The sequence below is a fragment of the Cydia fagiglandana genome, chromosome 4, assembly GCF_963556715.1.
Source record: "Cydia fagiglandana chromosome 4, ilCydFagi1.1, whole genome shotgun sequence".
In the NCBI taxonomy this organism is placed as follows: Eukaryota; Metazoa; Arthropoda; class Insecta; order Lepidoptera; family Tortricidae; genus Cydia; species Cydia fagiglandana.
In genome coordinates this window covers 15485227-15510961 of record NC_085935.1, presented here as the reverse complement: position 1 = coordinate 15510961, position 25735 = coordinate 15485227, and the positions used below count along the sequence as shown (strand labels likewise).

Genomic DNA, 25735 nt, shown 5'->3' with positions numbered 1-25735 from the left:
TACGCAGCGTCTTACGTAGGCGACGAACGCGCGGCGGCGGCGCGGCGCGGCGGCGGCGCGACGCGGCGCGGCGAGGAAGAAACAAAACGTTGATACGTATAGGTGTGTCCTACTCACACTTCGCGAAGCGGCGCGGCGCGGCGCGGTGCGGCGAACGCGCGGCGAACACGCGGCGAGGCGCGGCGCGGTGAGGAAGAAACAAAACGTTGATACGTATAGGTTTGTCCTACTCCCACAGCGAAGCGGCGCGGCGCGGCGGCCTTGTCCGACTAGGGAGACACTCCCGAGTCCGACCGCCTTGGCCGCACGCAGACACGGTGTATTAGAAAATTCGTATTTAAATTATGAGTAAACTATGTCTTTTTATGCAAGTACGTGCAGCGTTCTTCGTTGTCTGAAATTTTGGTTTACTGGCATTTTGATTTGGCACCGCCTTCAAAAACTAAGTACACAATTACCCGGGTGGTTATTTAATTAATTTGCTTATTATTAGGTATTAATTCCGTTTTGGCAAAAATTGGCTTTACGACGGGATAGGATCGTAAGTGCCATAGACGCTACTGGAGTTACGTCTTTTATACCAATTTCCGCGAATTTGAATATTTTTTAGTTTTGTGCCTATTGATTACAGGAAAACCTATAAAGAAATCAAACGGGAGTCGACTAATCAAATCAAAGCCGGTAATTCTATATACGCCACGCCTCTAGCCGCGTCATAGTCGCGTCTAAAAATCAAATAGATTGATCGCGCCAGATCCGCGCCGCGCCGCGCCGCCGCCGCGCCGCGCCGCCATCGCGTCAAAATCGCTCACCTAGGACACTTCCATATGCAACAACGGTTTGTTTTTTTCGTGCCGCCTCTCGCCGCGCCGCCGCCGCGCCGCGCCGCGCCGCGCCGCGCCGCGCCGCCCGACATTCGCGTGCAAATCGCGCCGCGCCGCGTTCGCAACGAGATCGCTTACGTAGGACACTTCTATGTGCATCAAAGGATTGATTTAGCCGCGCCGCGCCGCGCCGCGCCGCGCCGCGCCGCGCCGCGCCGCGTTCGCGCGTTCGTCGCCTACGTAAGACGCTGCGTTAGTCGGATGACAATGCAATATTATAATACCATCGAGCTTATTTGATTATGGAGACAGGAGGTGGCCATATGAACTCTGATGAAGCAATGCAACCTAATTGTGTTTGGTTTTTTTAGAATTGTCTCGATGAGTATTGGTTGCTCGTGATAAAGAAAACTACTGTCAGCGATAAAAGCTTGTACCAAACATGACATTTTTGGAAAATATATATTTTTTTTCACTGTTATAAATCATAAGTCAGCTATATCAAAATGTATAATACCGGCCCCTTTGCAGGAACTTGTGATCTGCAGTTTGTCGGCTGTCAGCGACAACTCCCTAACACTGGACACCAAGGTACCCACATGGGACAGCAGGCAAACGGTCACCACGTTTGACCATAATTGGTAAACCAATCATTTAACGGTTTTGCTACGAATAACTTTTATTAATATAAATTACTAAAAAACATAAAGAGGAATATAAACCTAAAACTAACTACAATTAAAATAACTAAAACTAAAAATAGGTTATCTATCAAAATTTGGTGCCCTCGGGAGGCAGCGTTCCCGCGCTGGATTGCGATTGTAAGGGCCCGATTCGGATTTTGAAATAGACATATATTAAATATCTTTTAGACATCACCAAGATACTATAACGATATGTTTAAGATCTAACCTGTCAAATTTGACATTTGCGCGATTCTGGAGATACTCTTTAACGATTTCCACAGGATATGACTTAGAGATCCAATTCACATCTAATAGATATCTTACTCTATCTAACGTAAAAGTGACATTGGTTGCCCGAATTGCGCTGCAAAAGAGAAGTAGTTGATTAAGTTGATATCTAAACTATAACGTATCTAGAATGGATCTAGTACGTGTCGTCTCTTGTGAATATCTTGAAGTTCGAATACGGCAGTAATTCTCTGCGCGAATAACGGCGCGATTCGGGAAATGAATTAGAGACTCATTAGATACGAAATAGTAAAGATATGTGACGTTCCACGGCATAAGGTACCTAATGGCGGCTGGCGCTTACGTTATTATTAACGCCGCTCCAATATTCAGCCGGGGCAATGACACCTTTTGCCGTGGAACGTCACATATCGTTACTATTTCATATCTTGTGAATCTCTAAATCATTTCCCGAATCGCGCCGTAACTGTAGCTCACGCTGCTGAGCTACAGCTACAGCGCGTAGCATATTAAATTCCGTACGTAGCGTAAAATAGGCATACGTAGCACATGTTCCGGGTGGTCTATTCAGTTCAGATAGTAATTTATTGTTATCAATTATTTCCTGCCATGCTACATATAAAATCTGTATGATTTTTTGGAAACTAGTTTAAATGCGTAATTTAGCCTAGGTCTCCTTTCTCAACGCGAGCGCGGCGCGAGTGACTTAATACCTACAATTGAGTCTAAACCGTAAAATTATTCAATGTTAATACTAACATACAACAGTTTAAATTCGATTACGGAAGGGTTGCTTTTTAATCCCCTTCTTTTTTCAGTGAAACGTCTGTAGTTGAAAGAGCTGAGCAAGTTATAAATGCACAGGTTATTGAAGCTCCTCTGGCACCCATGGGTACTGTTAAAATGATAATAATGTATTCTGTTACGACACAGTATACTAAATTTACACACAATTTGAAGGAGGAAATTTTACTAAAAGATACGTTTATATACCAGGTAAAACGTGATTTTGATACAAAACTAACTTTACAATAATACATAATTGTACTTTATCCTTTACGTAAGATGCATGGAGTGACTTCGAAAATGGGTTAATTCCGAAACTCGCCAATATGTACTATTATAAACCGCATGTTTAGGTACTGTTGTGAGTGTAAAGCGACAAAACAAATATAATTGCGACTTTGGAAAATATAATCGTTTAAGAAATTAATTTTAATGAAATCGTAATTTAATTGTATGTTTAGCTAAGCCAGCCATATTATGAAAATGCAAATTGTATATGATCATTACAGAAAAGAGAATTCGACTTTAAAGTGACAAACAGTGGTAAAGTGCCGATGAAAATTGCGTGGAGTTTCCAAATTGACGAAGATTTCCCCACGACCATCGACAAAAACTTAAAAAAAAAGGTACCTACTGTAAAGAGATTAAATACTTGTATACTTACGTATCCATCGCGTATTACGTATTCGTCGCCATCAGATCGGAGCGGCCAAGGTGTTCACAATATCTGAACACGCACTCTAACGCCCTGACAATAGAGGCGTGCTCAGATATTTGTGAGCACTTTGGCCGCTCCGATATATATGATGGCGACTGTACCTTACTGGCGTCTGCACGCAACACTATGACTTATTTCTGTGTCGCAACTTCATCTACGTACAATGATGATTCTTCCCCGCCCGGCAATCAAACTATCTTTACGGTACATATGGTCCAATTTTCCCGCACTAGTGCGTAAAATAGCACTTTTCGTGCGTATGTCAATAGTTTAAAGGGCCATATGTACTGTAAAACGTTGTACGATACACGTGCGAATAGGTAATTCGCAACTCGTGTCGATTTAAAACACTCCCTTCGGTCGTGTTTTAATTTATCGTCACTCGTTTCGAATTTCCTCTTTTCCGCACTTGTATCGTAAATAACTATAATAGGTATTACATTTCATCTAAATCGGGTAATTTCCACCTTATTGCGGGAAAAGTGTTCCGCTTGGTAACGAATTGATTCAAAATAAAAGTTTGCGACATCGTAACTGTACTTAGAATTCGCAGCAGGGATGTTGCGGATGCAGATTTTTTGACATCCGCGGATGCGGATGCGGATATTTAAAGCCTCACATCCGCGGATGCCAAGATTTGGTACTTAAAAAACGTCAAATACTACATTCTTAGCATTTTTTAATTAAAAGAAAATACGAAATGTTTAGTATTTGAGCAAGAATAGGTGTGTTTTATTTAATAAACGGTAACTTGGCCGACTTTTCGGGATATAGACGATTTCGTTATATATAATGACGAAATTACCTAGCACTTGCGCCGCCAGCGCCGCCGTTAATCCTGTTACCGACTTGGTCGACATCCGCATCATACGGATGCTCCGCAATCTCCGCATCGTTTTTATGCGGATGCGGATGTTGAAAATCATGCGGATGTTGAAAATCATGCGGTTGTTCCGCGGATGCGGATGCGAATATCCGCAACATCCCTGATTCGCAGCAGCGGTGCTTTGTACTTGATCCGTGATGCCAAACATGATAAATTAATTTTTACTTTAAGCACATTTTCTCGGGTTAAATAATATAATCGATTTTGGCAGAATGAAATCCCTAGAGAATAGAGATGATATTGTATGTACAATTATTTATTTACCTTATTGGTAATTTTAATAGTTTTGTTTTGTTGTAATACAGAAAGGCAAGGACAATAAGAACAGCGTGGGTGGTAAGGAAACAGATGCTGCTCATACTAAAGGTGTGTAAGTATAACACAAGACTAGGTACTTGAAACATTTAATAATATGAATACAAAGATTCACGGAATAGAAGTGTCAAACTATAGTTATTTACGATACAAGTGCGGAAAGTAGGAAATTCGCAACGAGGGGTGATAAATTAAAACACGACCAAAGGGAGTGTTTTATATTAACACGAGTTGCGAATTACCTATTCGCACGAGTATCGTACGTTTTACAGTACCTATGGCTGTTTAAATTTTCGACATAGGCACGGAAAGTGCTTATTGCCACACTAGTGCGGGAAACTAGCACCATATGTGCTGTAACCTTGTACCTTTCCTGTGGCATAAGACAGTGAAGCCGAGAGGGTAATGCAGGTGCTGGGCATCCCTGCGTTTCCTTAATTCCGTCCCAGGCGGTGTAATGTATGTTACACCATAAATCGTCTGCAATAGACGTAAAGGCCAATGATGTGCTGTAAAATAATATACGAACATACTTCCTTTCCCTTTCTCGTACAATATTTTTAGTTTTGATCAGAGGCCGCGAATAGCATAAAGCTAAATTTTACCGTCAGTCTGAACTACTCTCTCTATCTTTGAACCTATTCCGCTGTGACGCTAAGTCAGGTTTACATCTTGCACAAATTATGCTTAACTATACCTACATTCCTCGCCTCCTTGATTGACTTAGTATTTTTAGGGTTCCGTACCCAAAGGGTAAAACGGGACCCTACTACTAAGACTTCGCTGTTCGTCCGTCCGTCCGTCCGTCTGTCACCAGGCTGTATCTCACGAACCGTAATAGCTAGACAGTTGAAATTTTCACAGATGATGTATTTCTGTTGCCGCTATAACAACAAATACTAAAAACAGAATAAAATAAAGATTTAAATGGGGCTCCCATACAACAAACGTGATTTTTTACCAAAGTAAAGCAACGTCGGGAGTGGTCAGTACTTGGATGGGTGACCGTTTTTTTTTCGCTTTTTTTTTGTTTTTTTTTTTAAATTATGGTACGGAACCCTTCGTGCGCGAGTCCGACTCGCACTTGCCCGGTTTTTTTTACAATCTTCATTAACCTATTTTTTCTGTATTTTTGTAAACTAGGCTCCAGCAAAGAGACTTTGTTTAGTGAAAGTTTGGAGAGATGCAGTGTAGATACCTGGTTCGAAGTCAATTTACCTTTCAAAATAGAACCAACCAAGGAATGCCTCCAGCCCTCGGAAAGTGTGGTTTTCACAGTTACCTTTTCACCTCTTGATGCTTTCGAGTACAAAGTTTTACTGAAAAGTTACATTGGTGAGTTTTATCTATTGACTACGAACATATTAGTAACATGATCGTGTTGTTAATTTAAAGAGCAACGCTTTACAATATTTTTATTACAGATAATTTAGATCCACATGATAAGAACATACAGTGCAGGATCGTAGCAAAGTCTCTGGTGCCATATTGCCACCTGGATATAGAAGAAAGCGATTACTTGACAAAAAGAAGGAAAAAAGAGACTGGAGTTGCTTTGCCGGAATCCGTCACTGTTATGGAATACAATGTGCTTGGACCAGGCTGCTATAAAAAGTATTATTTTCAAGTTAGACTTCATTTTTAGGGTTCCGTACCTCAAAAGGAAAAAACGGAACCCTCATAGGATCACTCGTGCGTCTGTCTGTCTGTCCGTCTATCACAGCCTATTTTCTCAGAAACTACTAGACCGATTAAATTGAAATTTGTATGTAAATTAGTAGCCCAAAGACGGACATATATGTAACGTAAACAAAGGAATTAAAAAAAAATACACACACAAAAATATACACTAGTTGTTTTACCTATAGATGACAGGAAAACCTATAGAAATGTGCAGTTAAGCTTGAGTCGGACTTAATGTACGGAATCCTTGGAACACGAGTCCGACTCGCACTTGGCCGGTTTTTTTAGTAGATTGGGAAATTAGGTTTTAAGTTACTTCCCGTTGATGTCATTTCGGATATGGGCATGATATCAATGCATTCAGTTTGATGTCCTGAACACAAATAAATATACATTATAAGATGACAAGCGCGAAGTGGGGGTAGTTACAGTTTACTACAGTGACATCATCATAAAGTCAGCGATACAAAGTGATTTGTATTTTCTTTTAAACATTTCATGTGGGGTATGAAATGAAAGGATTTTGTGAGTAGATTACAAATATATAACATAGGGTAATTCGCCAGTAACTGGCCGCCCTAAACTAAAAATGAATTAAGTATATTCGCCTATAAATAGAATTCATTTTAGTTTAAGGTGGCCAGTTATTGAAAGCTGGTCAGTTATTGAAACCTTATACAAAAAAAAATCTGTTTATAAGTGATTATAATTCATTTTTAGTTTAGGGCGGCCAGTTACTGGCGAATTACCCTACTAGGTACCTACTTGGTCTAACAAATTATGTACTCATAGATTAGAAAACGTTCAAAAATTTCACTATCCAGAGTTGACTATGCACTTTTCTAACTTGAAAATTACTGAATGGATTATTCCAAATTGACTGTGAACACTATTAAATTGTCGCCTATACATTTCTAACCCTGTATAAGGCATAAGGGTGGCAGGAATTATGCAAAATTGAATCCTATCACTATGAAATAAAGTTCAAAACCAGGTGGGAAATATGTTTCCTCTGTCTTATAAAGGCTTAATTTGCTAGCGTGTTGCATAGATTCTTATTTTAACCCACCAAAAACATTTTCATGTAAAATGTTACCAAGACGAAACCATAAGGCTCGCATTGACAAAAAGTTATCAGATCTCTTGTAGAGCCAAGCTTCTAACTCTACTTCTTCTTCTTCTTCCGGCCTTGTCCCATTTCTAATTGGGGTCGGCTCTCCTAATCCTCCTTCTCCAGAGATATCGTTTCTGGGTCGTTGCTGGATCTAAATTGTTACTGGAGAGATCCTTTTTAATAACTGACATCCATGTATAGTTCGTTTTTTTTAGCATTAGAAAGAACTTCAAAGAAGATAAACGATCTTGGCATGTCTTTTAATTGAAAAACGCTTTTTAAAAATCAATAACTATTACTTATGAAAGCAGAAGAATATAAAAGATCATATTAGATTCGTAATTGTTACATATTTGCCGTAACTTATTTTTAAAATGTGTTTTTCAATTAAAAGACACATCAAGCTTGTTTACCTAATTTCTAATGCTAAAAAAAAACGAAGTATAGTAAGGGGTCTGCCACTGCCACGAGGATAATATGGTCCCGATATGAGGCTTAACGCACTTTTTGTCATGTGATCATCTGGTCTTCTCATGACATGGCCGTACCAGCGTAAGCGCGATTCCGTGACTTTGTCTTGTATTGGCCTGATCTTGTAGCTTCCGCGGATGTAGACATTAGGCACTTTATCGAGCATGGTCACTCCTGCTTCAAGCTTCTAACTCTACAAGCTCTAAGGTATGTCGGGGGATTTTACCTCGCCGGTGTGCGCTGCGCGGCGTAGATGCTCCTCGGTGATCTGCGCTACGCTCCGCCGGTTTGCGCTGGCCTTTACTAAGACTCCGCTGTCCGTCCGTCCGTCCGTCTGTCACCAGGCTGTATCTCACGAACCGTAATAGCTAGACAGACAATATTTCTGTTGCCGCTATAACAACAAATACTAAAAAGTACGGAACCCTCGGTGGGCGAGTCCGACTTTGTCCGGTTTTTTTATAATACAATTGGCACTTGTCCGGTATTTTTATAATACAATAGTTCTTGGAATAACAAAACGGCCTAGCCACATATTTTGACTAAGGTGTAGAGTTTGTGAAGTTAGGGCTTTTAGAGTTAGAAGCTTGGCTCTACAAGAGATCTGATAACTTTTCGAGCCTTATGGTTTCGTCTTGGCAACATTTTACATGAAAATATTTTTGGTGGGATTTCACTTCTTTTTGTAAGTTGCTTATGACAATCTTCCGTCCCCTAATTTAAAGGGTTGCGTGTGATTTAAGTACTATTAAAAATCCTGAAATACGTACCTGGGGGCATCTTTCATACAATTGGCTTTTTACTGATTCCCCATAAAAGCTTCAACCCCCTTTTGCCCCTAACGCCCTTTACACCCTTAGATTTTGGGGTTGAAAACTATTATATATCCTTCCTCATAACAAAAACTATTCTACATACCAAATTTCAACTAAATCGGTTCAGCGGTTATTGATTTCCCATACAAAATTCCACCCCCCGTTTCATCCCCTTAGAGGCTAAAAAATTCAAGTTTTTGAATTTTTTGTTGTTTGTGTACTAATATTATCTTACATACCAAATTTCAGCTTCCTAGGACTTCAGGAAGTACCCTAGAGGTTTTGATAATCAATAGAGAGTGAGTGAGTGAGTCAGTGACGATATTGGGGTTTTTTACATATGAATAAAATCTAAAGCATAAAAGCTATGCAACTGAAAATGTTTATGCTTGATAAATCCACTATTGACATCATATCCCGAAAATTTTGTTTATCTGGTATAATCCAAACCCAAGTTATAAGGGTTCAAAAAAACGACTAAGCGCTTCGAGAAAAGGTAGGTAATGCCCTTGCGCTTCGGTTTGCTCGTCTTGGCGGGGGCACTACCGTGCCCCCAGATATTAATTTGATATTTGACTTTACAAGGCTCGTGAAATAAAACGTTAATTTGTTTGTTTTCTATGAAAATAGCGTTACTCGAAAAAAATGTTCGCAAATTAATTTTTTAATACAGTTGCTCAAAAAGTGCTACTTTACGTAGCTGTTTAGCGTGCGGAAAGTTGGTTATCTCGAACTAGTGCTTTTTACTTTTCCAATTTTTTTAAATTTATACTTGTTCCAATTCACGACTACTTATTGATGAGTGTTAATATTAGTTTCCTTTAAACGTCGTAAGCAGCATAAAAACCTACCGTTAATGTAAGAATACGAAAAATATTACATATTTCATATTTAATTACTTACCTCTACATCATTATAACACGTTTATTTTTTAATATTCAATATTGAAAATTCCGTTCTTAATAAGTTGACTGAATGGAGCGGAATAGCTGCCAAACGCCCATAGATATAATATACTTAAAGACGACGTCTAAGCGAGCTGTCACTGTTACCACTTTTGTTTAGTGTACGATTAACAATGTTTTTCTTATTTTTTCGCAACTGTATTAAAAAACGTCGTTCGATACACGTGCGGAAATGTCATTCTTCACTCGTCCCGAGTCTTGCCACTCGCCTGCGGCTCGTGGCAAGATATCTCGGTACTCGTGAAGTAATGACATACCTTCCGCACTAGCATCGAAATGTACTATTACAGTACATATGGCCCTATTTTCCCGTACTAGTGCGTAAAATAGCACTTTTCGTGCGTATGTCCAAAGTTTAAAGGGCCATATGTACTGTAAAACGTTGTACGATACACGTGCGAATAGGTAATGCGCAACTCGTGTCGATTTAAAACACTCCCTTCGGTCGTGTTTTTATTTATCGCCACACGTTACGAATTTCGTCTTTTCCGCACTTGTATCGTAAATTAACTATTGCAAGAATTTCATAAAAATCTTCATTTATCAACTTCAGATCTGGCAAAATCTTGTCAAACTACGCGAAGGACGTTTCACCGGACCCTAAAAAAATTAAACAAGATGAAAGATAGGAAGCTGTTATAGATAGAAAGAATGTTAAGTTGTGCAAGCTATTTTCTCTTCTCGAGCATGATCGACCTGCGACAATTTAATAGTGTTCAACCTTTATTTTTACCCAAAAAACTTTGTACTGCTGCCGACGTTATGACATCACAGTACTAGCTACCCCCACCATTTTCGCGATTGTCAGCTCATATATTTGGGTATATATTTGGGTTCAGGGCATCATAATGAATAGAGCACTGATGAGAATGAATAGGGCACTGATACCCATATCCGAGATGACATGAGCGAAAATCGATTTCTAGAACACTTTTAGACAAAGTCCCGACTGACGACTGAATATATTGGCGTTGGATATTTGTTATTATTTAGGTACTCAAAAAATAACTGACTAAGATCCAACCAACCGATAAACCACCTAGAGGACCTAGCCAAGATGTTAATCTTTAATAGACAACGCCAATCATAACTTCAATTATATGATCTTACGGGTTCAGCCCGCGAGTCATAGTTTTAAGAGCCAACAGGAGTGGTCATTTCTCCATACAAACGTACTCGACTGTTTCCTCCGTGGGTTTTGATGGTAGAGCAATGATTTTTTCAACACAAATTAATATTGTCAATATCTGTGTCGGTTTGCTTTTTTTGATATTTTTGTTTTTTAAGGCGCCAGAGCCCTTCAAAAATGGCCAAAATGGCCTCATTGACTATGCCACAAGTATTCAAAACAAAACTGATCTCAATTAGCCAAAAAAGCAAAACGGTCCGACACAGATAATTTCATAATCATTTAGATTTCCAAATTTGGTTACGATTGGTTAAGTTTTGGAGGAGGAAACAGTCGAGTACGAAACCTCGATTTTTGCGATTTTTACGCAGGATCTTTCGCCTTGTCCTTATCGCACTAGTTTTAGGAGCCGCTTCCGTTAGTGAGACGGGTTTATTTACCTAAAATATTTAAAACTCAGCTCCTGTTTCGTCTTAAGGACTATGCGATAGACGAAACATGCTTTCTGTACAACACGTTCCACATTTCAGGTCATTCAATGTTATAAATCCTACAAACCACGGATATGAGTTCACATTCGAAATGGTGGTTGACAAGCCAACCCTCGTACCTTTCCACTGCAATACGATGACAGGATACGTGGAAGGCGGTACCTCTTGTGAGGTTACATTTATCTTCGCTCCCAATGCTATAGGGGTATAATATAATACATGATATGATTAGATTTATCCCATCCGCTGCGAATTTATGAGGGACTACACGTCAGGCAAAAGATCACGATTGTGCGACTATAGCGGAGTCAGTTATGAAGTTGACCCAAAATTTTTTTATTAAGCTATGAGCTTCATCACATACGATCTTTGAGTAATTCTAAGCATTTCAAGCCTTTTTTTTTTTTGACGGAGTGGGAATGCGTTTACGCACGGTGTGTGGGACTCGCCGCTCCTTTCCCCTCTCCTGACAAGAGAGGGGGAGAATTTGGCCCTACCCACTAAACCCACTCCGGCGTTTCACCCTCTGTGCCGTTCGTGAGGGCGCACTGGGAACGACTAGGATGACATTCCACCACGGCGCCCTCCGGCAGCCCCGGCTTATCGCCAGGGCCCCCTCACATTGGGGGAGGATCAGAAACGCTTGATCCCCCCCCCCCTTTTCCGACGTTCAGTACCCGCTATACCTACTGGGGCTCGAGGCGAGCATACGCTCTTCGCCCTCGACCCTACCGTCTACGTCGGAGAGGAAGCGCGTCAGCAGCTGCTTCTCGCATCCTCTCCGCCGCCTCCTTCTGTGACATGATTTCTTCGCAGAAGGAGGCCACCGCTTCCCATTTCCTCTCGCTACCCAGCATCGCCGCTATTATGCTGCGTAGCGAGAGGTCCGCTACCCCCGTGGTCGCCCTGAGGGCAGCTCTTTCCACGGCCCAGCGATTGCACTCTTCTAGAGTGTGCTGAGCCGTGTCGTCCGCCGCTCCACATTCGTGGCACTGGGGCCCCGGCTCCCTCTGTATCTTGTGCAGGTAGTGTCCGAAGCAGCCGTGTCCGGACACCACCTGCGTCACCCTATATGTCAGGGCCCCCTTGCCCCGATCCACCCACTCATCCATTACCGGGAGAATAGCCCCTATGGTTCGGGTTCCATAGTGGCTATCCTCCAGGGCATCTCTCCATCGATCTCGGAGGCGCTCCGCGGCTGCCCGCGACACCCTCTCGGCCTCTTCCGCGTCTGGGGGCTCCCCACGCCCCCTCGCTTCCGCCCTCCACCAGTACCTTTCCGCTAGCACCCCCGCGTCCAGCTCCCAAGGCGGGGTGCCGGCAAGAAGGCATGTCGCTGCGTGAGAAGTGGTGCGGTAGGCCCTCACCATCCTCTGGGCCACCACCCTCTGTGGCCGACGGAGCAATGCCTTCGTGCATCTCGTCAGCCGTCCGGCCCAAATCGGCGCCCCGTAGAGCGCCATGCTCCGGACGACCCCCGCATACAGCCGCCTACACGGCGCATTTCAAGCCTGGGAGGCAATAAGGGGAGGGGGGGTACAAAGATGGCCGCCACCCGTCATCATTCAAAAAAATCTGTTCTGGTCCTGGTGGCTACTAGGGCAAGTTTGGTATCATTTTCGTATAAACCGGAGACGTAGAATTCATTGCTGATATTTGTTTTTTTCAGCTTCATAGTAATTTTACAAGAAAAACGTAAAAAGATGAAAATTTAGGATGGAGATATTTGCTTTGAGAGCTAATAACTTTTGTATAGTGGCCAAAAATATCATATAAGAAATACTATAATAAAGCGTAATTCATGCAGATTCTAAACATATACACGTTGAGTAATATCCTACTGCAAAAAGATGGTGAAAAATTTATTAAATGACCGCAGCGCGGGTAGATGGACTTTCGTTTATTTTGCGGACCGTCGTTTATCTTACAAAATGATCGAGTACGAGTATCTACGTAGGTATGCTTACTTTGCTAGATTTTATGATGACGAATAAAATACTTTCATCCAGACATAATTCATCATACAGACATAATTTTATGCACTTTAATTTTAATGCACTTGCAACGATTTGAGTGGGGCCTAGTGTTATTTGACCGGTGTTTTCTGTAAGGTGGAGGTAAGTACGTACTTCCCCAGTTGGGCTCTGCTCAGATAGATCTGGAATGACATCCGCTGTGCTGTGCCCTACCACACAAAACGAGATGACATTTACAGTGCCCATATACAGATAATAAAAGAGAGCTTTTGAACGTAGTTTAAGGATATACCCGGGTCCAAAATTGGGTCCGAGAAATAACTATTATAAATGAAATTATTCTAATAAAATAGCGCTCTTATTTTTGCTGATAATATTAAAACACTATTTATGAGAGAAATCGTACTACTTAGGAAGAGGCAAAATATTTATTTTCACGATAATTTTCATGCTATAACTCACTTTAAGTAATTTTATAGGTACTTACTTGTTGTTTTTAATAAATACCTTCAACCTGCACATAACATTCATTTGGATTTGATTTGGTTTGATTTTTGCATTTAATATTTGCTTCAGGTTGGTGTGGTGAAAAATTCTGTGATTCACTCGGCGGCAAATTTTGTTTAACCCTTGTTCTTTGAAACCCTTACAACGCTCAAGATTCCATTTTTCGAACCACTCACTACGCTCGTGGTTCAATTTTGAAATCTTTCGCTTGATCGGGTATCAATATTAGCACGAGCGGTTAAACAACAACTTTGCCCCCTTGTAAAACAAATAACTATTATGCGGAGAGCTTACATTTAGAAATCATAACAGCTATGTATATTTGTCATACTAATATAGGTTATGCAAGTATGACTTGGTGACAAACCAACGAAGCCCCGCCTCGTTTCGGCCGCCGGGCTTCTATTTTCTGCTCTGAGGGATAAAAGGTAACTAACGAACCTAACCTAACCCAACCTGAAATTGCGGTTGTAAGTACATGATCTTATTTGTTAAGCGAGCCGCCCTCCTCTTTAGACATGGGGATACTTACCTGTGTGTATTTTTTTAACCTATACCAGAATTATGTCTGTGTACTGGAAACTGCGGACATTAAATATACAGAAAGCATTTTATTCGTCATCATAAAATCTAGCAAAGTAAGCATAGTTACCTACGTAGATACTCGTACTCGACTATTACCCAACTAACATTAGGCGCTAAATTTAAGGGTTAGAAGAGATTTATATAAGCGCCTATTTACTCTTTAGGTGTTGTTAGTACTCTAAAAATAGGAGTTATAGCCGGCTATAACCCCGTTTTAACCCCGGATTGGGCACAAATTTTATCACCATAAGATTTATAACAGTGCTACAGTAGGGTTAGCGGATAAAAAAAGAGACATAAGAGCGGTATAGTGGATCTACAATAGTGTTAATTAATTCTTTAGGAGCTAGATGGGTTGCATATAGGTGACTACAAACTGTTGTAGTAGAAGAGCGCTAAAGTAGTGTTGTAGTAGCGTTGATTAAGTACTTAGGATTTAAAAGGGTGCCAAATAAGCGAATACTAACTATTTGAGTAGTAGTGTAGGGCCATATAGATGATACTTTCAGCTTTAGATGGTATATTAGCATTTTAAGTCAATATTTGTAACACTCAAGAAGGTAATTGCATATTTTTTCCTTAACCCTATCTGCTTTGGTAGCAGATGTTTCCATTTTGTATTATTATTCGTAAGCTTGCTATGTGACAGCTTGAAGTGAAATGTAATGGCGGATAATTAAAAGCAAATAATTATTTTAGTTCACTGATGCAGGAGTTATCTGCGGATTTATGATGGCGAAATTAATTACACTGTCAAAAACTATATGTATTACTAACAAAATTTTAATGGGCCTCTGATCCTTTGCATATTTATCTGAATATAATATTTTTTTATTTGTGGTCCACCGTATTTAATTTTCGAATAATTACTCAATATACGTGAAGTCCGGTTTTAAATATAACAATACTAACATTAGGTCAATATTGAGTAAAAGTATCGATTTTTATGAAGTATTTACGTTCTAATTAATAGTTTTTGTTTTGCTTATTGATTCATCGGTCATCTTAACATGGCGCTATAGGCTTAGGTTCTAAGTAAGACTCTAATAACAGTAAAAGATGTACTAAGGTATTGAATAACGCTCGTCTGCGACTACATGATCGATAATGGTGACTGATAACTTCTCTTTTCGACTGTAAGTGATACAAGAGAGTTAAGTAGCGATTATGATACACGGAGCTATAAAAGACTTTTTATCGCCTGTTTAGAACCTTAAGTGAAAATTGCAGCTGCTTATTACTCATCTAGATATTAAGGTGGTAGAATTCACTTTGAGCTATAACACTAGCTGCTTAAGATGCATTATAGCGGCCAAAACGGCTACTGTGGATCTTAAAGCTATACATGGACCTCTTAAAGACCTTGATGTCACCAGAGCCTGTAAGCTTAGAATATGTAGCTATTCTACAGCCGTTCTATGTCTTTAGGTGATAAAATAAGTGCTAAGTGTCGCTTAATTGTTTGTTGGGTATGTATGTAAGATAAACGCCGCCTAGCGAGAGTCCAACTACCCGCGCTGCAGTCATTTAATAATTTTTTCACCATCTTTTTGCAGTAGGATATTACTAAACATGTATATGTTTAGAAGCTGAATGAATTGCGCTTTAGTATAGTATTTTTTGTATGATACTTTTGGCCACTATACAAAAGTTATTAGCTCTCAAAGCAAAAACCTCCATCCCAAATTTTTATCATTTTACGTTTTTCTTGCAAAATTACTATGAAACTGAAAAAAACAAATATCAGCAATGAATTCCACGTCTTCGGTTTATACGAAAATGATACCAAAGTTGCCCTAGTAGCCACCAAGACCAGAACAGATTTTTTTGAATGATGACGGGTGGCGGCCATCTTTGTACTCCGCCCTCCTCGACTAGACGCACGCTTCTTATCGCCTCCGAGGCTAGAAATGCTTAGAATTACTCAGAGATCATATGTGATGAAGCTCATAGCTTAATAAAAAATTTTTGGGTCATATATGGCAGCGATCCGTAACTGACTCCAGTAACTATGAGGCGAAGGCGCGACGTTTTCTTTGACACGTCTGGCAACTTCAGACGTTAATTTACCTAAGGCCTGATTCGAATTCAATCTGCCAAATTGAAAACCCTATTAATGGTACTGAAGCTAGCTGAATCAAGATTTGTTTTTCCATAATTTATTGAAAATTTGTTTAAAAATTGTTATTTATAAGTAAATTCATCATTTTCCATTTCTTCCCGCTCCTGTCGTTAGTTTTGTTGTATGCCCTCCATCATACATCCGACAGTGTTTTTTGACAGTTTCTTAGTTTGAGTCCTATCAAGAACAATGTTTATTTTGAAATATTATATTGCATATAGTTTTTGTTGTTTTAACGAACTAATTCCTTGGACACTCCACTCCATACCGTTCAATAGGTCAATACTGTGGGACTTTGTTGAATCAAGTTTTTTGGTCCGATTTCGAGGGTACTGGCTTAAGCATGCTGATTGCCTCATAAACATCGTGGATCATCTCCAAATATTATCAAAGTAATATTGGAAATCCGCATTATTAAACTAAAGCTGCGAACCGTTTCTTTTAGTGATGTTGGTGTCGATTTCTCTGTCGAAAAGTAACCAATGCCCGGTAACTGACACCACATCGACGAAATTCCTGATACGCCAGATATTTGAAGATATGTCTAGATCCTCATTGTTTCATGGATATTGCAATGAAATTACCTTTCAGTATTGGTATAATATTAGGTAACAGGTTATGTTGGAAATTAGTTATGTGCAAGTTTCTTCCATACTTATCAAGTTTTTGACAGCAATTTGGCGCCTAATTAAAAAGACGGCGGCGTTTATTTGATTTTTTTGATCATCTTAGAATTGATAAAAAAAAAATTTTTTGGTATAATAATTTTGTGATTCTGATAATTATAATGTCGTAGTGTATATATAAAGTAAGCTAGAAAATATCCAAGAAAAATCACTCTGAATTTGTCAAATTTGTTTCGAATCAGGCCTTAGTTCCATAGTTCAGCAAGTGGAGACATATGTCCCCTTGTATATTCGCGAGTTAGCGGAGAAAGTGTCCAATCTCGAGTTTCTAAAAACTTTTTAAATATTTTAAGGTTTATGAATCTCTGTGGAAATTTTCGATATTTCAATGCAATGTACATATCCACTTACTGATGGTTGGCATGGTCAGAGAACCCGACGTAGTGTTCGTGCCCACCATTTTAATAGTAAGGAACTCTTTAGTTGGGTTTAGTCTCACTGACACTGTGATGTTGACAAATAATGAGAATGAATCCCTAGAATTCGAGTTTAAAGGTAACTCGTTGTTGAATGAGGCCGGTAAAACACCCGTGATTATGGAGCCGGAGAGGGGAATACTGAAGCCTCGTTCGGCGACGCAGATCAAGTAAGTTGGTGACAAATAAATTCATAATAAAAAAAAAGTCAAAAGATATGCCTGGATATTCATCTTATTATTACACACATCTCACTCTCAATACAAATAGATTCATTATAAAGAGAATACATGGGGGTTATTAATATTTTATAATTTTAGCGATACTCTCCAATAGATTTTTGTGCAAGGTGTAAACTGACCATATGCTGAAATCAATCGAACATATTGTTAGGCCTGTATTAAGGAAATAAAACTGTTTACATGCATATTAAGTAGGTATTCATACTAATATGGGATCCTTCCTTATTTGCCACTGGGACTGACAAGAGGAGTCACTTGACGACTAACAGATAATTTGATTGAATCATGTTACTTATTTAGTTATTGTACATTTCGTTCGTACTTTTCCGTACATTATAGCGCGGACGAGACGCACGACGATAACTAAATAACATGAATCAGATATCGTTCCGATGCCAGTGTGTGTTCGAGTTGGTCTGATGCAAGTCCAAGCTAATATGAATCTCACGTTTCAGGTTTATTTACACCCCGGTTGATGAAGGGCCCTTGTCATTCAAGATATTTTGTGCCATCAGTTATTTAACAAGGCCTTTGACTTTGTGCGTCAATGCTCTAAGTCTCTCAATAAGACCAAAAGTTACATACTTTTTAATTGGAAACGAGCATGTACTTGATAGCAAGGCTATCACAAATATACATTTGGATCAGGTATTTCGAAATATTTAATTTACCTAATTACTACATTTTAACATAAGCACAGATTCTATAATAGACATAAGTACGGCTAACATCAGTTTGGCATTGACATAAACGCTATCGTGCACGTAATTTACTTCTATATATCTCTTTGGCACTATAATGTCAGTACGAGCGAGATGCATAGTAGAAAGTAAATTACGTTCACGATAGCGTTTATGTCAATGCCAATCTGATGGTAGCCTTAAAGTGCATAGTTAGGTACGAGTAGATTAGGTAGTCTAAATGCTAAATAGCACGCGGTAGCGTATTTTAGTCACATCATAATGTAAACTGTAAAGCGTGTACATAAATTAATTACTTAAAATATACGGAGTGATTCATAAGCAGGATCATATCTGCTTTTTTTATCTACGGAGCAAAGCGGAGTAGACATTTTGTACTTTTATGGTGAGCGGTTTGGTTATTTGTGCATAAGAATTAATGATCTACAAAACGGAAAGGCATAATATTTTGTTGCGGTCGGTTGTTATAATTATTTTGGGGTTAATTTATTTATTTCAGACTGCATCAACATACACAAGAACATTGACGTTTTTGATAACGAATGAGGGTTCATCGACGTTCTTCTACGAATGGTGCTACAACAGCTCGGCGGTTAAAAAGTACCTGACAGTGACGGTTGAGCCGCGGAGGGGGCACGTGGCGCCCGCGAACCAGGCGGAGTGTACCCTCAGCTTCACTCTCAAAACTGTGCCGGTGCAAGCCTTTCCTGTCTCCCTATATGTAAGCTACGTCCTCTTAACCACCACTAACCTTGCATTGGGCTCTATTGTTCTCCCATTTTGATAGCACTCGAACTTTAGAGTCGCTGCGAATGTCTAAACAAAATCGCATTTAAATGGACCGTTGCTCAAGTTGCCTTAGCTCTATACGGTTCTTATCATATCGAGATTAAGCTTGATCGTCCTAGGCCAGAAAATTAAATCGATTTACCCACTTCCTTACATCAATAACGAGTTTAAGTCGGGAGTATCCGACGCCGTAGCGTGCCTTAGTATTAACATATTCAGACAGAAGTTTTTGTGGCAAAAACGTGTGTTTGAGAAAACGGAACATCGATAGATCTGTTATCGATAAGTAGCGGTAGATTCCAATTTAAAATATGTAAATAACTTCTATTTGCTGTAGTTCAATAATACAAATCAATCGCAAAGTGGTACATAATTTCTTTATTACAATACATATAGTACTTAAAAATTAAAACGTAAACTGTAGTATACAGTGCCAAAAGAATAGAAAACTACCAATATATCAAAAGAGAAGATATCGAACCTATTGTGTATTTCCTTATAAAATGTAAGTATAACACGTTACGGTAACATCGATAACAAACATGTCAATATTTCATTTTGTCAATCACTTTATTTTGCCACAAAAACTTCTGTCTGAACAAATTTTAACTTCCTAGATCAAAGTGTCGAAATGGATCACGAGCGGTATAATTAATTTGATATTAAACAACTGTACCGATATTCGAAACCAAAGAATAATATTGAGAGTGGCAACACTGTAGTTGGTCATATTGTCCTTTTCTGGCATATACGTACCTCTCTCCCACACTCCTACCACAGGCTGTTGTTTTGACACTTTTGACAGTTTTCCTGAAATGCTACGCCGTACCCGTAGTAGCATTTCAAGAAAATAGTCTGCTGAAACGGCAAATTTATGTGTAGGTACAGACTTTATTTAGGTTAAAATTAATAAATGTATTGTATTTGTTGTAGATTACGGACGGACCGGAGTACAGTATACTCCTCCACTCAGAAATTGAAAAACCAATGTATCATTTCTCCTGCAAGAATTTAGATTTTGGACCATGCATAATAAACCCGCCGGACAACACTTACAAGAAAATCGTGACTTTTGTGAACAATGACAAAGTTCCTATTCTGTAATTCTTCATTTCATTTACTTATATTTTTTTCCTTCTAAAACTCTGCGAACAAACGTTTTACACAATCAATTTTGAACTTTTATTGGGTAAATACAGGGTGTTTGGTCCATCGTTTGCCAAATTAAAATGGCGGATAAGTGGGGTAGTTTTCTATCTTTTCACGCCCTATAAAAATTTTTTGGGCCCACGTGTATTCTTTTTGCTTCATTTGTTGTTTTTTAAAAATCTTCAGGGCCGACTCGTTTAAACTTAGATTTAAAAAAAAGTAAGTGGTAGAGTGATGCAACGTTTATTGCGTCGTTATGTCTAACGTTAAACGGTTTTATCAAAGTCAAAATTACTGACATTTAACCGCTAGTTTTTTTTTTTAACCCTCAAATGTTTTACAACATGTAAAGATTTACCCAAGGTCAATTTTGATTTTCAACTAAAAAAAAAAACAAAAAGAGACCACGTTCTTGAAATGACTTCACAAAATTCTGTATTCTATCCTCTTTCTAATTGTGTACAATAATCCCAAAAAAACCTTTCATGAACTTAATTTTTTCCTGATGTTTTGTAACGGACGCAACAGGCAAAAATTATCGATGGCTATAGTCCGTTTTTTTTAGCATTAGAAAGAACTTCGCAGAAGTAAGCCTGTGGTTCCAAATCCGGCACTTTTAGCGCTAATAATTTCAAGTAAATTATATGTATTGACCATGTTATATTAGATAATTCAGTAATTATTAACAATTAAAGAGCCTGATAAGAACTGCACGCTTGCTTCTGTGGAGTTCTTTCTAATGCTAAAAAAACGAACTATAATCAATGACGCTGCACGCTGTAATCTCCTTTGAAATCCCCTTTGCCTATCCACACGCGGGTTTTTTTTCAGCGATGAGGTGTGCTGGTTGTGAAGGTTTAAAACTTATCTTTCGTAAATTTAGTTGTTAGGTACCGACGTTTTGAACTACCCGCACTTGGTGTTGTTTATCAGTTTGAACGTTTTGCGCACTAGGGATGTTACTGTGTCGAAACACTACACTAACGACTTTCAATTACAATAATGTTTAATAACCGTGAAAGTTCGAATCAGTATTTCTTATCTTATCTATAATTGTAGCCTGGCCTTGGATTTTGAAACTAAGCCTGAGCTCTTCGTGGCCTACAAGTCCGTGCCTACAATCCAGCCCAAAGAGAAGGTTAAAGTGAAAATATACTTCCGACCGAAGCTACCGAAACTGTATGAGTTCCAGATAAAGTTCTGGGTCAATTCGCTTTGCGAAGAAATCATTACTGTCAAAGGAGAAGGTAGGAATAGTGATTTTATATTTGCTCAAATTATATTAACGTACGTAACACGCTAGACCAGTACGGTTACCATCAGTTTGTCACTGACATAAACGCCGTCGAAAACGTAATTTACTTTCTATACATCCCGTTTGCACTAATATGCGAGTGCGAGCGAGATGTATAGAAAGTAAATTACGTTCTCGACGGCGTTTATGTCAGTGACAAACTGATGGTAACCGTACAGTAATATGTCCCTAAACTCCTACTACTCCTACCCACCCACCGAGACTCAACATAATTGATAGAGTTCGTCTGATTACTTTGCAGACTTGAAATGAACAAAGCGAACATCATGTTTTCACTGGAAAATTTGATATTAACCTTTTGGGCGCCAATGACCTATACATCCGCACCACAGGTCCAACGCCAAAGACCGATTAATCGGTCACAGACTACAGAGCAACATAGACCTACGTGCATATGCATAAAGTTCAATTTCAGTTTTGACACTTCGGTGACGAGGCGTCCGACTGACAGCTTTTGTGTTTGACACGGCGTCGAAAAGGTTAATGATGACTTTGTCACGCCTTTTCATTCAAGTACCATGCAGAGTTAGATTGGTCCGACTGTATAAGATTATAAATCTCTGTAGTTTGGAGACCGACATAACAGAGGCTTTAATTCACGTTTACATTGCAGGTGTAAAGTGCCTTTTCGATTTAAACGAAGGGTGCGAAAAACATTACACACTGGGATCAGTAAAAGTGGGTTCTAAGTTAATTCGTGAGATAGCGGTGATGAACCACAGCAAAGTGGCCCTAGATGCCACTTTTATATTCAAGGAGGCACACCCCTTGACAGAGACAGAGGACCCGCTTCCGTCGGGCGCGACTAGCATGTGTCTCGATCCCGGTGTCGCTGGTGCGGTTATGGACGCGGGACCTTCGAGGCGAGTCGTGATCATTTTATTTTTTGCTATTATAACAGTAGGCATTGCCGCCTGATTTCCGCAAGTATATGCGGGATCATTTGGAGTTGTACTCCGTGATGGAAAGCACAAAATTGATATTGGGTCACCATTTAATTTCATATATATGTCGCAGTCGGATCGTATAATCCGCCGTATTACATTACGGTTAGGGGCGTTTTGAAATGCGGCGGTTTAACGATTATTAGCCGTATTGAATGCGGCTGAATGAGAATCCGCCGGAATGTATTCGGCGCCATACGTTCTTCAACACGGCTGCTAGCCGTAATTTAATACAGCGAGTCATTAGCCGCCGCTTTGACAGTTTTTAGTTTCCATGTTTAACACTCGTGGCGCTGCCTGACAAACGTTGGGGTGTCCATCAAATCTGGAGTTCGTCGGACCGTTTCTTTTCAAAAAAAAAATTCCTTCGCAACTTAACTAGACGGGCGGTATTTCTGAGCGGTTTACCCTAGCCTAACCTAGGTTCGTTAGGTAGCTTCAGATGCCCGAAGGGCAAACCGCCCAGAAATTTATTTACGATATTTGCGTCTATTTAAGTTGTGAAGGAAATGTTTTGGAAAAGAAACACATGTAGTGTGGTGGGACCATGGTAAAAATAAATTAAATTGCAAACATTGTCAAACTCCGGTTACGTAGGCGACCGAAAGAACTGGTCACTCTACAATCTAAAATAGTAGTACGATGCGGCTAAACTTAGGCCGCCTTATTGAAGAACGTATCGCAATGACAATCCGGCTAATCGTCGAACCGCCGCATTTCAAAACGCCCCTGTTTTTGAAAACGTCTAGCCGAAATGTAATACGGCGGATTATACGACCTGACTACGACATATACATAGATAGGTACACTTACTTTACATTTTACAAGCTTTTATTTTTTAGTTTCACCTGTCCCGTTGTCTGCCGTTCTGTAATCAAATCTTGCAAGTTAACTTCCCGGTTTCCGATTGAGCTGAAAATTTGCACGCATGTATAAATCGGATGACAATGCAATATTATGGTACCATCAAGCTGATCTGATGATGGAGACAGGAGGTGGCCATAGGGACTCTGAGATGAAACAACGCAACCTTATTGTGTTAGGGGTTTTTAGAATTGTCTCGATTAATGAGTATTAGTTGTCTGTCGTAAGAAAAGTACAGTCAGCGATTTTTATCGCAATTGTTTGTACCTACCAAAAATGAAATTTTTGCCAAAAACTTATTGCTTTTGTATTCGTTGATGTTGACGTCAAGTCAAGGTTGACGTTCTTCGAGCAACACGGAAGGGAGGCGGCATTCGCACTATTTCCCCTCTGCCGAGGTACAAGATTAGCGCGTCAAAATAATCTAGCGCGGGTAATAAAACTAGTTGCACTTGGATTTTTCACTAGACCGAGTCCAGACGCGCGCGTGAACACTGCTGCACAAAAATGCCTGTTTGCTCGGTTTTTTGTTATAAAAAGAGGTCGGGGACATCAAATTTACAAAAAGAAAGTGTTACATTTCACATGTAATTTTTTTTTACATATCATACGTTAAATTACATTTAAATACAATTATTATATTTTAGTCTCAAGTAATTGTTGGATTTATCGATTTTGCTCGCTCAGTACAAATTGCGGATCGGTCGAGCGACAAATCCGACTTCTCATCTCTCAGAATACAATGACATACTTCAACGAAAATGTGTTAGTGTGCGTGTTGTGACACTAGTCACTCGTCCGTACATAAAAAGAGATCGAGGTTTGCAAGATTTGTCTTTGACGTGTGTCATTTTCTATGTATTTGTGTCGTCATTACAGATTGGATTTTGTATGTAAGTGTGTGAGAAATGCGACTGTGTGCACCTTTCCCCCCGCGAAAAATGGCAGAAAGATTTGTACGGCGAGATATCGCTTGGGCCCCTCCCTTCCGACGTGTCGGAAGCCGGTGTTGCTCGAAGTTGACGTTATTTGCTATGTCGTCATAGAAAAGGTTAGAATCTGTGATTGTGTGATCTTCTAGCTAGTTTAAAAATATGTGATTGATAATTTAATAATATGTGATAAGAAAACAAAGACTGTTATTTCTGCTACGTGCGTGTGCTTATGACTTAGCAGCTTACGTATTCTTAGCATGTAGAAAAAAAATATCGTAAAGATACCATAATAACACATAGTACGTAATGTTTGTTTAGAACTCATATGGTGAAAAAATACAACGAGGACAAGGTCCGGAACCAAGCCGCAAGTGACGTTGTAAATGCACTAGCGTCGTTAAAGGTCATGCCCAAAGAATGCAAAATACTGCCTTACAGGAAAGTCCCTTTGAAGATTCAATTTAAACCTGTCGACATGATTACACATTTTAACGTACAGGTACACATACTATTTTCACAATTTATTATAAGAACTATACATATTTTGACCGCCGATAACCTCTTCTCTTCTTTACCTTTCTCTAAGATTGTAGGGTGCATAATGCATATATTGTACCAGAAAATGTAGATTGAGACAGCTCCCATCAAGATAGACTGACGATCTCGTCAAAATCGCACAGAATTTTGTGTGCACTATTAACCCTTTAGGCCCACTTGCACCATTCCACTAACCCGGGGTTAACTGGTTAAACCTGGAGTCGCCATGGTTACCAGTACAATTTGACACTGGGTTAACGGTTTAACCGCTTAACCCCGGGTTAGTGGGATGGTGCAAGTGGCCCTTAGTGGGTAACGGCAAGATATTTGCTGTCAAACAACTCACGACATTTTTTTTCTCAATAAACGCGTTGTTAATTAATATAAATTATAGTTCGCATTGGAGTTGGAGAATATACTCGTACCAATCTACGAAAAAAAGGATAAAAGTTATTCCATCTCTTGCAAAACGTTAATTATTTGGCAAGGTCTTTAATATTATGATATTGATATACTCATTGATATATATTATAAATCCCTGCAAAGTTTCAGTCGCACCACGCACTATGAAAATTGTTTTTTCATCTCTCCTGTTCGGAAAGTTCATCTTTCATAGGCTGATAACCGGGTGGAAAATTGCATTTCCCACCCTAGGGTGGAAAGTATTTTTATAAAAATTTTTGCTTCGAGCAACGGCTAACAGCCATACTTGGTCAAGCAGATCTTGTCAGTAGAAAAAGGCGGCAAATTTGAAAATTGTAGGCGCGAAGGGATATCATCTCATAGAAAATTTGAATTTCGCGCCTTTTTCTACTGACAAGATTTGCTTGACCGT

The 25735-nt window shown here is 39.5% G+C and overlaps 1 protein-coding gene across 1 annotated transcript in view; it reads left to right on the top strand.

The window, feature by feature from the left end:
- The window catches only part of LOC134663620 (hydrocephalus-inducing protein homolog), a 124363-nt gene that overhangs the window by 82458 nt on the left and 16170 nt on the right, over positions 1 to 25735 (top strand). Inside the window, exons 56-69 of the mRNA XM_063520038.1 lie at positions 1356 to 1465; positions 2578 to 2755; positions 3055 to 3171; positions 4455 to 4515; positions 5608 to 5799; positions 5889 to 6078; positions 11172 to 11337; positions 17302 to 17594; positions 18122 to 18314; positions 18867 to 19088; positions 20090 to 20256; positions 21365 to 21552; positions 22234 to 22483; positions 24682 to 24862. Coding sequence (XP_063376108.1) covers positions 1356 to 1465; positions 2578 to 2755; positions 3055 to 3171; positions 4455 to 4515; positions 5608 to 5799; positions 5889 to 6078; positions 11172 to 11337; positions 17302 to 17594; positions 18122 to 18314; positions 18867 to 19088; positions 20090 to 20256; positions 21365 to 21552; positions 22234 to 22483; positions 24682 to 24862 — 2508 coding nt within the window. The remainder of the gene's footprint in view (positions 1 to 1355; positions 1466 to 2577; positions 2756 to 3054; positions 3172 to 4454; positions 4516 to 5607; positions 5800 to 5888; positions 6079 to 11171; positions 11338 to 17301; positions 17595 to 18121; positions 18315 to 18866; positions 19089 to 20089; positions 20257 to 21364; positions 21553 to 22233; positions 22484 to 24681; positions 24863 to 25735) is intronic.